This window comes from Leopardus geoffroyi, chromosome B1, assembly GCF_018350155.1.
Source record: "Leopardus geoffroyi isolate Oge1 chromosome B1, O.geoffroyi_Oge1_pat1.0, whole genome shotgun sequence".
In the NCBI taxonomy this organism is placed as follows: Eukaryota; Metazoa; Chordata; class Mammalia; order Carnivora; family Felidae; genus Leopardus; species Leopardus geoffroyi.
This window is the reverse complement of record NC_059327.1, coordinates 92,165,920-92,181,895: the sequence shown is the minus strand read 5'-3', so window position 1 is coordinate 92,181,895 and position 15,976 is coordinate 92,165,920. Positions and strand designations below refer to the sequence as shown.

The 15,976-nt window shown below is 36.9% G+C and overlaps 1 protein-coding gene across 1 annotated transcript in view; it reads left to right on the top strand.

Moving 5' to 3' along the window:
• The window catches only part of PCDH10 (protocadherin 10), a 63,433-nt gene extending 60,949 nt beyond the window's left edge, over window positions 1–2,484 (top strand). Inside the window, exon 5 of the mRNA XM_045467512.1 lies at window positions 1,985–2,484. Coding sequence (XP_045323468.1) covers window positions 1,985–2,052 — 68 coding nt within the window. The 3' untranslated portion in view covers window positions 2,053–2,484. The remainder of the gene's footprint in view (window positions 1–1,984) is intronic.
• Window positions 2,485–15,976: the final 13,492 nt, after the last annotated feature.

The window sequence follows — 15,976 nt, the reverse complement described above, 5'->3', positions numbered from 1 at the left end:
AAATTAAACATTTTCAAAACTAGCAAGTCGATAACATTTTGGTGGTCCACTTCCAAACTTCCAAAATATTGTTACGGTTGTTTTCTCACTGTTGTTGTTGGTGGTGGGTGTTTTGTTTTATTTTGTTTTGTTTTTTGTCTTTTAATTGCTCTTGTAGATTTTTCCATATAAAATGTTCTTTTCGTTTCTGTGAAGTTTTATATATAAAAGTTAAGTTTTGTGCATGAATTCATCCCCTCTCTCTTTTCAACTGGAACCTTAAAAATAAGCTTTGCACATAATAGCAAAGTCTTAAACAGAAAGTGATGAAGAAATCTGCTCTTAGATTATTAAGAGATGGTGTAATTCTTGCTGGAAGTACATATTTATTGGTTGTTAGGATTATATAGATTTGCTTTACATTTGGTCACATTTAAATTAATATTTAAAAGTTTTTTAATGTTTATTTATTTTTGAGGGAGAGAGACAGAGTGAGAGTGGGGAGGGGCAGAGAGAGAGGGAGACGCAGACTCCGAAGCAGGCTCCAGCTCTGAGCTGTCAGCACAGAGCTCAACGTGAGGTTTGAACTCATGAACCATGAGAACATTATCTGAGTCGAAGTCAGATGCTTAACCGATTGGGTTAATTCATAATTTAAATGTAAGATATAAATAATGCTCCCATTACATATCAATAAATGAGATTATAAACTATGATATGGAATTTCTATTTTCCCAAACGTGACTATTACAACAACTTAGTTTTCACTTTTGGCTTATAACAACTTTATCATTATCTTGAGATCTAACAAAATTTTAGATCAATAATGTTAAAACCAAACATGTCCTATGTGTCGTTGTATGTAACAGAACAGTCGACTGTCTTTAAGGTTACAGTTACATATGAAAAAAAATAACTGGAAACCTCATAGTGCTTTTCTCTTATTACGTTGGTTTATTCACCATATTATTCTACTTTGAATAGTGCCTGAAATTAGTGTCCAAATCGTATCAGGCAACTTGCGAGCTTTAGTACTTGAGGTCAATGTAATTACACTGTGCATGACAGAAACGAGGCCATTTGGGTATTGCCTTTGCCACCAGCAATTGACACCTGAGTGTTAATGAGCCGGTAATGAAGAGCTGGCACAGACAGACGCATTTTACTGTTTGGGACTAGGATAACCATATGCTCCATAACTTCGGTGCTAAGTATTTCGCTAGCTCCAGAATTTACAGAATTTTGTTTGGGAGGTTTTTTAAAAAAATCTTCCTTACGCTATGATAAAAAAAAAAAAAAGACAAAAAAAAAAAAGACTAAAAAGGGTCACTTTAAAGATTGAAGCAACTGTACTTGTGATTTTCAAGTTACGAAACATTTGAAAACTACTAAGATCATATTTGGAGAGCAAATATTTGGAAAAGATAAATTCGTGTAGTCACATTTACTTTCAGGCTAAAACCATATTCACAGGACTTCTATTTTGAAAAGTCTTTCGTAATATAAAAAAGTGCCCAAAGTTACTTCACATGGATGTGTATACACAGGGTAGGCAGCCCCTGGAATGGCCCATCGTGATTTCCATATCCTGGTATTGAACGCTTGAGTACCCCCCTTCCGTTGAAGCTTGTTGAGATACGGAGCCCACTTCTATGAAACAGAATGTGGTCCTGGGGCACCTGAGTGGCGCAGTCGGTTAAGTGTCCGACTTCAGCCAGGTCACGATCTCGCGGTCCGTGAGTTCGAGCCCCGCGTCGGGCTCTGGGCTGATGGCTCAGAGCCTGGAGCCTGTTTCCGATTCTGTGTCTCCCTCTCTCTCTGCCCCTCCCCAATTCATGCTCTGTCTCTCTCTGTCCCAAAAATAAAAATAAACGCTGAAAAAAAAATTAAAAAAAAAAAAAAAAGAAACAGAATGTGGTCCTGATGTTAAGTTATGAAAAGGTTATGTTTTCCACCTTGGGAAGCTTCTTATACATGCTCTCATTCTCTTTTGGATTGCTTGCAGAGATCTGGAGGCAGCTCTGTGGTGAGACCCACGCGGCGCGAGATCAAGGCCTCTCAACAAACACATGAGTGAGCCCTGAAGCAGACTCCCTTCCCCAGGCGGCATCATCAAAGGAGACCAGAGCTTCTGCCAACATCTGGAGTGCAGTCCCAGAAGAGACCTTAGTCAGAGACACCCAGTTAAAGTGCACTAAGAATTTTGAATCATACGAATTTGAATTTGGAATATATTGTTATGAAGCAATAGATAACTAATACAATATGGAAGTGAGAATCCTATTGTCTGCCACAGCAATATGAATTCTTGATGTTTTCTGATGTGATGTGTATAATCGAACAATATGTATAATGTACATGCATCGTTTCTTTGCCTTCCTCTCCAATTTTCTGCTCTCCTTTCTTCCTCTTCTCCTCCCTACCTCACACAAAAGTCCCCATCACTTTCTTGATTAAACTTCTATTGGCTTAAAAAAAATAAAACTGTTCTCATCAGATGAAAAATGTATTAACTTTTGTGAATTTTAGTTGTGGGAATTACTTCTAATTTTCTTCTTTGAAAGAGTTTGCTTTTCCATCGAACCCTCTGTAGGACATAGAGCCTTTTATATGCAGATTGATATAATTATGCTTTGAAATAGCTTTGAATTCCCTGTAGCTTAAACTGAGAACATGAAAGGCCAAATGTTATATCGAACTGAAGGATATAAAAGTGCACGTACATCAATCCAAAATGAGATATAGAAATGAACAGCTCTTTACACAGTGATGTCAGTTTTTGACAGATTATTGAAGGATCTTTATAACTGCCAAGACTGCTTTGGGTAGCATGAAAACTCTGCCTGGGGATAGTCTTATCAGTTTGTATTTTTTATTCTTTCAATACCAAAAGGTGAGTAGATGTTTAGTGAAACAAGAGAAATACTCTCTGACAAAAGCTTTAACTCTCTTCCCCAAAGATGACATCTGGCCCCACATGGTAAAACATAGTATGATGAGATGATGGAATCATCCACCCAATCTGTCACGCTAGAGATGGCAGCCTAGATGAGGAGGTTACATTTTCGGAAGTCGACAGAAAACCCACTTGGCAAACTTCACCTCCGTAGAGATCCAGTGACAGACAAGGGTCTCTTCTGCACAGGAGGGGAGTTTATTGTGCCAGTGACAGACACATCAAGAGGATTTAAAGCGCCCACACTCTTCCTTACAGCTAGCAGGAAGATAAAAGCATAAAAGAAAACCAGTGCATTTTCTATGTTCCAAACCTGAAAATCAATACTATGTTTATTTACGAGGAGAATCTAAAAACCCTAACTTTATGTTGAAAGAGTACGCACTGCTCATTTTTAATATCCCAACTGCTTTGTGTTAACTTTTACTTAAAAGTACATCTTAGAAGTGTTCTTTGGATCAGTCATGAATAAAGATTTTTTTTTTCTGTTTAAAGGGCACATTCTCTCTTGAAATTATAATCCAAACAGAAGAATGAAATATTCATCTCATCTGGTTTTGTCAGTAAAGGGAAATATGTCTTAAAATTGAAGATGAAAATCGCCTAAACTCTGGTGTTTCTAGCTTGTGCAGAGATACTAAGTAAGTATAATTGAAATCAGAACAAGAGGGGGGCAAAACTTTGGACAAAATAGACGCTTTGATACTAATACTGATTCAAGCAGAATTGAGTAGATGATGAATAGAGTATTTATGTGTTCAATACAGCTAGGGAATTGTACTGTGTTTGGCATTTTGCAAAGCTTACCACTTATTAATCTGCAAAATATATATGAAAGGAAATGATAACTCAAGCAGTAGTTGAGAAAAACATAATCATTAATTACCTTTGGCGCTATAATTTAAAAATATATATATGTGTGTGTGTCATATATATATATATGACATGTAACTTAATGTATATACTTAATGTATATATTAGATTAGTACCACTCTTAACTTTGATACTGTAGAAAATACACAGTGTGTAAGGAGCAGCAAGATACCTCTGAAATTATTTCAAACTGGATTCTGCTAGGTCTACTGCTGAAAATCATGTGACCTAGGTAAATTTCTAAAGTTGATCTGGAGACTCAAATCAGTTCTCATATCTAAATTAAGGCCATGAATCAAAATTGAGTTGGGAATAATTTAAGAAACAAACAATCCCGGGGCGCCTGGGTGGCGCAGTCGGTTAAGCGTCCGACTTCAGCCAGGTCACGATCTCGCGGTCCGGGAGTTCGAGCCCCGCGTCAGGCTCTGGGCTGATGGCTCAGAGCCTGGAGCCTGTTTCCGATTCTGTGTCTCCCTCTCTCTCTGCCCCTCCCCCGTTCATGCTCTGTCTCTCTCTGTCCCAAAAATAAATAAACGTTGAAAAAAAAAAATTAAAAAAAAAAAAAAAAAAAAAAAAAGAAACAAACAATCCCGGGGTGCCTGGGTGGCTCAGTCCGTTAGGCGTCCTACTTTGGCTCAGGTCATGATCTCGCGGTTTGTGAGTTCAAGCCCCGCATCAGGCTCTGTGGTGACAGCTCAGAGCCTGGAGCCTGCTTCGATTCTGTGTCTCCCTCTCTCTCTGCTCCTCTCCCACTCCCTCAATCTCTCTCCTTCCCTCTCTCTCTGTCTCTCTCAAAAATAAAAATAAACATTATTTTTTTTTAAAGAAGAAAACAATCTTCATTTTCTAGAGAGAATCTTTTATGATCAGGGTGGGGGGCATACTCATTCCATAAATTCATGTGAAACTCCTTGCTCAGTGGAAGTTCTGGATTAGCATAAAAAACAAACTAAAAAACTCTGTCAATCCCGTGAAGGACCTACTAAAATGGTTCTAGTTATTAGTGATGGAGAATAGTTATATTCTAAGTTATATTGGTGGGTGTTACAAATAATCTTTTCTTGATAAAGGTGATAAACTATCGCTACTATGAATTTTTTTTACGATTCCAAATTGTTGCACAAACCAAGGTAAACCTATAGGGCTCACATTAAAATCAAAACTATGATGCTTTTAAAGTTATAATGAAAACTAATATTTCTTAAACATTCCATCTGTGACAAGTACTGTGCTATTCATCACAACATTTATATGAAAAAGTGATATTTTTAATCAATTTACAGATGATGAAACTATGAGAAGCATGTAAACTTGATTATTTCTTAATTATAAGGCTAGTGAGTGTTGAAACTTAAAAGTAACTTCTGACATATAGACCCCTGCTGTCAGCTACCTTAAATAATATGGAAAGAATGGGGCACCTGGGTGGCTGAGTCGGTTAAGTGTCTGACTTCAGATCAGGTCATGATCTCATGGTCTGTGAGTTCGAGCCCCGCATCGGGCTCTGTGCTAGCAACTCAGAGCCTAGAGCCTGCTTTAGATTCTGTATCTCCCTCCCTTTCTGCCTCTCCCCTGCTTGCTCTTTCTCTCTCAAAAATAATAAACATTTTAAAAAATTAAAAAAAATAATATGGAAAGAAGAAAAAATAAAATGAGGCAATTAAGCATATTATGTTTCATTAGAAATGCCCCAAATAGATACATGCCAAATTTTAAATATAAACTAAGATATATATATTTCTCTCACATTTAAACCACGTATCCTTGTGGTTTAAACAAAGCGTGTATTACACGTATTAGAAATGAGGAAAAAGATGAGCAGATTTAAATTGTAGGTTGTATGCTTTTGCTACATCTTTAAATTACAATGCATACAGATCTGTATGCATGTGTGTGTGTGTGTGTGTGTGTGTGTGTGTAAAATGAGGTAGGAACTTCATGGTCACAATACTGGACATGAACAAACTAGTATAGAATAAAGTTCCATAGCATATGCTGCAGTAAAATGGGATTTAGAGATCTCCTTGCCTAAAATTTCCCAAAACGTGTTACATGAACTTCAGTTTCGCTTCATTGAAAGTGGGGGAAAAGGGAAAAGAATAGGAATCTTGGTTTTCATTTTTTAAGATGGCAGAGAGATTCCAAGCAGGCCCTGCACTGTCAGCATGGAACCGGATGTGGGGCTTGAACTTACAAACCTGTAAGGTCATGACCTGGGCCAAAATCAAAAGTCAGATGCTTAACCGACTGAGCCATCCAGGAGCCCCAGGAATTTTCAAGTAGACATTGCATGCTGAAAGATTTATAATTCACCTTGCCACGTTAAAAGTCTCACAGGAGTCTTACAACTTAAAAAAGTCCTGTTTAATGCTTTTTAGCCAAGTATGTGCGTATGTATGCACACACATATAAATACAGACCTGCATGTTATACAATATATAAAATGCAATAAACATTTTACCTGATGATCTAAAAGTATATCATCCTTCAGAAATGCTGTGAAAAACAGTGTTTTTTGTTTAAAAACAAATTATTTGTAATTGATTTGCATGAAATCAAGGCTCATAAGGAACTTTTTAAGACACTGATAAATTGTATTCATTACTTATTCTTAATTAAAAGGAATCGAAAACACACTTTAATGGAGAGAGGGGAATTAATATAAGCATTGGAGGAAATGATAGTTTTTTTTAGCCTTTCTAATGGGAAGCCTTTCTAATATGATTTGTCTAGTTAATGTTTGATGTGTGCAATTATCAGGAATACCAGATCATGTAACTACATTTTCAAGTTTGAATAGTTGATATAGGGTAAGGATACCTAGATTTCCAATTCAAAAACCAAGGGATATCAGAATTAACATAACATTTGATAAAAATGTGGGTTTTTTTCTGAAAAATGGTTCTTAGCAAATTGGATAATCTGACAATACCTTCTATAGTTAGTTAAATTTCCTCGAATCAGGCATCACACAGTCTAAGCTTTGCAATGCCATCTCATTTCATACTATTTTCTATTCCTTCCCTGCTCAATGTTAAACCATCACTACTCTACTCAAGCCTGAACCCTAAGCCTGTCTCACCCATACATTTCAGGGGTGAGCTTGCCTCCTAATTTAGAGAAATAGTTTGGCCATCAGAAAGGATCCTGTAACTTCTTCTAAACGTCTCATAGTCTCAACATCATCTGCATCCATCTTTACGTCTTAAAAGGAAAATTTTTGTCACTGTTTGTCTTTGTCAAGACTTGTAAGCGACAGAATGTCAACCTACACTGGCTTAAGAGGAAAGGAGTACTTTGGCTCAGGTAACTGAAAGGTCTATGCATGGGTGTATTCAAGGATCCAAGTGAGAAACAAGATTAAGTCTTTTTTTTCTTTTTTTTCTTTTTTTTAATTTTTTTTTCAACGTTTATTTATTTTTGGGACAGAGAGAGACAGAGCATGAACGGGGGAGAGGCAGAGAGAGAGGGAGACACAGAATCGGAAACAGGCTCCAGGCTCTGAGCCATCAGCCCAGAGCCTGACGCGGGACTCGAACTCCCGGACTGCGAGATCGTGACCTGGCTGAAGTCGGACGCTTAACCGACTGCGCCACCCAGGCGCCCCACAAGATTAAGTCTTAAATTTAAGGTTGATCCATTCACTTACGATTTTAATCCCATTTCTTCTTGCTTGCTCTTTGGACATCTTGCTGCATCAATTATCTCTTCCTTTCTTTCCTCCTCTCCAGTAACATTTCAGGTTTGTCCCTTGGTATATAAACATGTCCAAGCTACCCTAACTTAAAAATACACACTTACACAACATCTGGATTGATATATGTGTGGTTTCTCACTGTCTCTCTGTATATCCTAGCTCAACCACTCAGATGTCCCTGCACCTCAAACCCTCATGTTTCTCACGCCGATTTCTCAAACTCAACACACCAGAAAATTAAAGCCTCACTGTGGACCCTACAGAATTTGTCCTGGAACTGCTGATTTACCTCTGCCACAAAAGTGATCAAGGTACTCTCCAAAGCGAGAGCCAAACACTATTTAGTCTCTGAGAATCCTTGCTTTTCAGCTCTTCTGTTCACACTTAACAGATTTTCTGGATTCACTTCCAACTTAAACGAGCCAAGGCCTCCTCTTACTAAAGGAATGACAGGCATAAGTTGCTTTATTGCCCTTCACAGATAAGTAAATTTTTTATAAATTGAAGATTTGTGGCAAAGGACTCCATCAAGTCTTGGGGTCCCATTTTTCTTATGGCATTTATTCACTTCATGTCTTTGTGTCACATTTTAGTAATTCTCCCAATATTTCCAAATTTTTTATAGTTTTATACTTTGGGAGAGAGAGTGCATGAGGATGGGGCAGAGAGAGAGAGAGGGAGGAAGAAAGAGAACCTCAAGTAGGCTCTGTTACTGTCAGCACAGCGCCCAATGCAGGGCGCCATCTCTTGAACTGTGAGATCATGACCTGAGCAGAAATCAAGAGCCAGACGCTTAACTGACTGAGCCACCCAGGTGCCCTACAAACATTTTTGTTATTATTATATTTGTCACGGTGATATGTAATCAGTGATTTTTCTGTGTGTGTGATCAGTAATTTTTGAGGCTACGATTTTGAGGCACTATTGACAGTACCCAGATAAAACAGAAAATTCAGTCAATAAATATGTGTTCTGACTGCCCTACCCACTGGTAATTCCCCCACCTCTCTCCCTCTCCCTATTCCCTGAAATACTGAAATTAGGCCAATTATTAACCCTATAATAGTCGCTGAGTGTTCAAGTGAAAGGAAGAGTCACATGGTTTTCACGTTAAACCATAGCTAAAATGATTAAGTTTAGTGAGAAGGCCTATTGAAAACGGAGATGGGCCAAAAGCTAAGCCTCCTGTGCCAAACGGTTACCCAGAATGTGAATACAAAGAAAAGGTTCCTGAAGGAAATTAAAAGTGCTTCTCCAATGAACACATGAATGATAAGAAAGCAAAACAGCCTTATTGCTGATTATGGAGAAAGTTTCAGCGGTCTGAATAGAAGATCAAACCAGCCACAACATTTCCTCTAACCGAAGCCTAATCCAGAGCAAGGCCCTAACTCTTTTAACTCTATGAAGGCTGAGAGGGGTGAGGAAGCTGCAGAAGAACAGTAGAAGCTAGTAGAGATTGGTTTATGAGGTGTAAGAAAAGAAGCTATCTCCACAGCATAAAAGTGCGAGGTAAACAGCTGATAGAGAAGCTACAGCAAGTTGTCTAGAAGATCTAGATAAGATAAATAAGAAGGATGACTAGTTAAACAACAGATTTTCTGTGTAGGTGAAACATCCTTCTATTGGAAGAAGATACCACCTTGGCCTTCATAGCTAGAAGGGAGAAGTCAATACCTGGTTTCAAAGCGTTAAAGGATAGGGTGAGTCTCTTGCAAGGGGTTAATGCAGATGGTGTCTTAAATGGAAGCCAATGCGCATTTATCATTCTGGAAATCCTAGTCCCCTTCAGAATTATGCTAAACCTACTCTGTCTGTGCTCTGTCAATGGAATAACAAAGCCTGGATGACAGCACATCTTTTTATAAGATGGTTTACGGAATATTTTCAGTCCCTGCTGAAATCTACTGCTCAGAAAAAAAAAAAAAGAAAGATTCCTTTCAAAATATGACTGCTCATTGACAATGGGTCTGATTATCCAAGAGCTCTGATGGAGAGGTATATAACAAGATTCATGCAACACAACATCTATTCTATAGCTCATGGACGAAGGAGTAATTTCTACTCTCAAGTCTTATGATTTAAGAAATATATTTCATTAGGACATAACTGCCAGAGATAACAATTCCTTTGATGGATCTGGATGAAGTAAATCGAAAAAGTCTTCGAACAGGGATTCTAGATGCCACAAGGAACACTAATGATTCATGGGAAGAGGTCAAAATATCAACATCAACAGTTTGAAAGAAGTGGATTCTAGCCCTCATGGATGACGTTGAGGAGTTCGAGACTTCGGTGGGAAAAGTAAGAGCAGGTGTCGTGGAAATAGCAGAAGCACTAGAATCAGAAAGTGGTTCCTTGACGGAAACCACTAGTGGTGAAGCTGATGTGAAGGTTGTTGAAACGACAGCAAAGGATTTAGAATACTGTACAAACTTCACTGATAAAGCAACAGCAAGCTTTGAGAGGACTGCAATTTTGAAGAAGTTTCTGCAGGTAAAATGCTATCAAATAGAAATCATTCATGAAAGGAAGAATCAGTAGATGCAGCAAACCTCACTGTTGTCTTATTTTCCGAAATTGCCACATTTTCAGAATTGCCAACCTTTCAGCAAGCACCATCCTGTTCAGTCAACAGCCGTCAACATCGAAGCAAGACCCTCCACCAACAGAAAGATTGTGGCTTGCTGAAAACCCAGATGAGAGTAATTTTTAGTGATAAAGTATTCTTAAATTAAGGTAGGTACCTGTTTAGACACAATGCTATCATACACTTAATCGATTATAATACAGTGCAAACATAACTTTTTATATAAACTGGGAAAACAAAAAAAATTCACTCGACCTGATTTATTTCAGTATTGGTTTTATTGCTATGGTCTGGAACTGAACCCACAGTATCTCTGAGGTATACCTGGAGACTGCTTCTGCTTCTGTGTCTCCTTCTCTCTCTGCCCCTAACCCACTCACATTCTGTCTCTGTCTCTCTCAAAAATAAATAAACATTAAAAAAAAAAAAAGCTACAGCAAGTTATCTGGAAACTATTGGCAGTTCCCTTTTGTCTATTTTATGTTTAAGATACCAAAGAATATTTCAAAATATTTTTACCTCTAAAATATTTTAACACCATTGACTTACTGGATAAAACATAAACAACTTCAGTGCATATTCTGACCAGTGAGTCAACCTTTCTTTTCCCTAAGTTTGCGTCACATTTTTCAGTCTAGGAACCCTGAGTTGTATTTCTTAGTTGAACAAACCTCCCTCAATCTCTTTGCCCTGGGCATTTGATATTCATTTTGTGTGGAACAGTCTCAGTCACTTTTTCTAAGGAACCCCAATTCATTCTTCACTCCTTAATCATTCAAATGCTGATTATTCTGTGACATCTTTGACTGCTCTAGATAAATGTCTACCCTTCTTTTACTTGATTCTGTTCCACTTCTTCTAGAAGTAACTTGAAAATAAATCAAAGAATGACTTTTGCCATTATGTTGTTTATAATCTAGATATATCTGAGAGTCACGTGTAAAATGCTTAAGAATGAGGAAGACAATTTACAAGCATTGTCTAAGTAAGATATGTTATGAAGTGGGGCGCCTGGGTGGCTCAGTTGGTTAAGCATCCAATTTTGGCTCAGGTCATGATCTCACAGTCCGTGGGTTTGGGCCCCATGTTGGGCTCTGTGCTGACAGCTCAGAGACTGGAGCCTGCTTCAGATTCTGTGTCTCCCTTTTTCTCTGTCCCTCCCCTGCCCGCTCTCTGTCTCTCTCTCAAAATAAATAAACATTAAAAAAAAAAAAAGATATGTTATGAAGTGAGAAATTATGGAGTAAGTCTATGTAGAGTTTACTGGGGATGATTTATTTATACAGATTAGTTTTAGAGATTACAGAAAACAAAGGAAAGTATACTATGTGTGACTAGTTTATCTCTATTATCACTTATTAGTAATAAGCTGTATGTATGCTCTTTATAAATCTTGTATTATGGTAAAGACCACTTTAATTAATTAATTAATTAATTAATTAAATTATTTGAGAGAGAGAGCACAATTGGGGGAAGGGAAAGGGGCAGAGGGAGAGAGAGAGAGAGAGAGAGAGAGAGAGAGAGAGAGAGAATCTTAAGCAGGCTTCATGCTGAGCATGGAGCCCAACGTGGGGCTCAATCCTACGATCCTTGGATCATGATCTAAGCCGAAATCAGATCAGGTGCTCACCCGACTGAGCCACCCAAGTGCTCCAATTTTGTTAATGTAATGTTTATACATTAAAACAATATGTTGAAAAAGTGACCAGTTTAATATAACAACCATAGATTTTAAATTGTTTATGAATAGTTATTATTATTATTGCTGTATATATAAGTTACCATCTTATCTGTACATTGTCATTGAAGTACAGCCTAGACTTTTTAGAACATTGAAATAAAAGGCATTTTGAGTTTTCTTAACCATGTTCATCAAAACTATTTGGGAAAGATTTTTCTATTTCCAGCGTTTGGCTTAGCAGTAATGGTATCAATATCAGGAACTATAAAGAATTAATTTTTATCATCCTAGGAGTTTAGCACTTTGTCCAATATTTAGTATACTTTAAATATTTATTCTGAGTTAAAAGCCTTTATGAATGAAGCAGTTCAATTCAGGTGATGATTTGCATTAATCTGAGAAGTAACGTGACTTTTTTCATAGAATGTTATAAAAGCAGAGAAAGTTTATTTTGGCAACAGAAGGAATATCTGGATAGGTTTCCAACTCTTTGAAACTGTATCTCCACGGTGTGACTTAATTGCCTTTAACGAAATGATGAGTTCTTTGAATAACTGTTTCCTTTAATTTTACAGACACAATTATATTTACAGTTGACCCTGAACAACTTGGGTTTGAACAGCAGGTCCACTTATACGTGGATTTTTAAAAATAAACACAGTATAGTACTGTAAATGTGTTTTTTATTCTTTATGATTTTCTTAACATTTCTTTTTCTCCAGCTTACTTCATTATACGAATGCAGTATATAAAATATAAACCATACAAAATACATGTTAATCAACTTTTTGTGTTATCAGTAAGGTTTCTGGCCAACAGTAGGCTATTAGTAGTTAAGTTTTTAGGGAGTCAAAAGTTGCATGTGGGTTTTCAATTGTGTAGGAGTTCGGTCCCTCTACCCCCAAGTTATTTAAAAGTCAATTGTCAACTGCACATATAATAGTTTTCAAAGAATGTTCATTATCTATTTTTATTTTTTTGTTTTATTTTAGTGTTTACAAAAACAAAATATATGAAATATTTGCCATTTTTTTCTTATGGAATCTGTTTTATCATTTTAGTTTTATCTTTTTTTTAATTGTTTATTATTATTACTTATTATTATTATTATTATTTTACAGAGAGAGAGAGAGAGAGAGAGAAAGCAGGGAAGGGGCAGAGAAACAGGGAGACACAGAATCAGAAGCAGGCTCCAAGCTCTGAGTGCTCAGGACAGAGCCCAACGTGGGGCTCGAACTGACAGACCACGAGATCATGACCTGAGCTGTAGTCGGCCGCCCAACCGACTGAGCCACCCAGGTGCCCCAGTTTTATCTTATTTTTTGACATTTATTTATTTAATACAATGTCATTTTTTTAATAAATACCATTATTTCATTTAATCATAGAGGAAAAAAAATGGCTTCAAGAAGGAATTCCTGTAGGTCTGTTTTTTTTTTTGTTTTTTTTTTTTTTTTCTTTAAGGCAGAGGAGAAGCTTGAAGAGACACAATATCTTTAGTTGTAGAAGTAGAGGGGTCAGTAACTCCGCATTGTGTTCAGTTGATAAAAATGATAGTTGGGGAAGGCAAGTAGTAGCAACATCTCTGAATTGCCATGGGGGGAGGGAGAACGATATTTCATACTGAAGGAGGTTTCTATCATTCACTCACTGAGATCTTTTAGAAAAATCTCTGTTCAGTGTTTGGTTCTGCCACTTTCTATTGGTGTAATAGTGGGTAATTTCAATGATTCTCAGAGCCTACTTGGGTAAATTTGAGTTTGTAATATCTTTCCCCAAACACTGTTACATGGACAAACTATAAAGTGGCAGTAATTGGTAGATTTTTTTTGGTTGCTATGGTGTTAATGGTGACAAGGATAATTTTCTTTTTTTAATTTTTTTTTCAACGTTTATTTATTTTTGGGACAGAGAGAGACAGAGCATGAACGGGGGAGGGGCAGAGAGAGAGGGAGACACAGAATCGGAAACAGGCTCCAGGCTCTGAGCCATCAGCCCAGAGCCCGACACGGGGCTCGAACTCACGGACCGCGAGATCATAACCTGGCTGAAGTCGGACGCTTAACCGACTGCGCCACCCAGGCGCCCCGACAAGGATAATTTTCAAGTGAGCCGCCTACCAGCCCTGGGCTAAGATCATGGGATTCATTGATGGGTGAGGCAGTTTTGGCAGTTCAGAACATCATATCCAAATGTTCCTTTGCTTGCACGAGTATTCCATGATCATGAAAAATACTATGATGCAAACTGGCTAAGCTTGTCCAAATTGTCTTCATCTGGTCTGAAGGTTTCACCTTCTCTTCATTTCAGATGGAGCAGAATAATATCCTTTTTTCCTAGAAATAAATACTTAGATAAGCTTAGAGGACATCCAAAGAGGAGTTGTATTCCTTCATTTGGTCTTCAAGTATATCTTACGTTCCAGACTCTGTTTAAAGGCAATCACAAATGAGGTTTACAGAGTCTCTGAACTGTAACTGAGGCAGAATGGTATCAAAATTTTCATCTATGAAGATAAGAATAAGGTCAACATCCCCAGGTTATTGTAAAGTAAATTGCAATTGACAATAAGAAAGATTGTAAAAGATAGCCACAGGTATCTTAAAATTCCCAGGAATTTTCGTTGCCTTTAAACTTTGCTCAAAAGCTTGTTTAATCTACAACTAGTTAGATATACCTTATACCTCATACATATTTAAGGACTCCTCAATAATCATGATACTAACATTTGTTGTACATTAACTATATCCCAGTCACTGTGTTAACCAATTTACATCACACTAATTTTTTGCACCACATACTATTGGTCAAAGTACATTAGAAAGAAAGAAATCCTCTCTAGCTATTTTAAGCAGGAGGGAATTTATTACAGATTATTAAGTGTCTCACATAATCCTAAGTAGAGTTAAGGAAAAGAGATCTTTGGATGAGAATTTAGGAACCCCTTTTAATGCGACATTGCAAGAGCAAGTTTGTAAGAGAAACACCATCTTGTCCGTGATCAGCAGGTGTATCAATTCTGTCACTGCCATAGTCAGGAAAATGCCGTTATCAAGAAACCACCACTGCTTTGGAGTAGGAAGCTTTAATGAGCAAAAAGTTCTCTAAACTATATAAACGAATGAACATATCATTTTGTTTACAATGTACATGTAAGCATACAGCCACTAGGAAGAATCTATCTTCTGTATAGTCAAGGATAGTGTGCTCAGTAGCATTATTTCCTAATAACTATGGAATATGCTTTTTGAGCATATTCTCTGGTTTGAGGTTTGCTGTGAGCTCCATAGTAGACAAACCATTCTTCAAGTCTGAAATCAAATCTGAAATGAAGCAAAACACGAGTACCCCAATGAAATTTTTATTAAATTATATGGGCTATAAATGCTGACTTTATTTTCCCATCAAAACAAGTTAAATATCAATGGTAATTGATCTATGGACTTAAAATGCCAAAAGAAACCTCTGATAATGATAAATTCATTGATTCCTTTAATAGTTAACTCAGGTTGTTCAGAGGCAGATTTTTTTTTTTTTTGAGAATCTATTTGACTTTTATGTATTTGTATATTACAGATAACTTAGGCCATCAATGTCATTTGGCTCACAGAATTTAAACAATACAACTTTGATATTTCATTACTTGCCATAAAAATATCCTGGGCCATCTAATGAATTGTAGACCAAATTATGTGTTTAATAAGGAAGACTACTGAAATCTTTTATGCAAATCTGGTATTATATTTGTCATTTCATATCTCTTTTTTTTTATTATCAGACATTGCATTAGGCTGCATGTTCTTGGCTAACAAATATGAAACATGATGGAATATATAATACAAGGCCAACCTGAATATGTACGAAGATTTAAGAAAGAAATAGAGCTGCCAAATGCAGATTGATAAAATTAATATTCTTCATTTAGTGAATATTATTAGAAAATTACCAAAGATTTTTGTAGGGGAAACATATTAAAATGTTTACATTGTATAGTATGCTGGATTTCCTGTGAAATATATGTAAATATATCTCTATTACATAGCTCTCTACTCTGCCTTCCAGTCTTTCTGTCTCTTTTCATCCAAGGCCCACTGTTCTCTGTGAGTATACCTTTCCTGGATCTTTCTGATGAAGATGCAGATTTAGTTTGTGATTTTCTGTGTCCTATTGTAATTAACTCCTGTAGTAGGTTTTAGGATA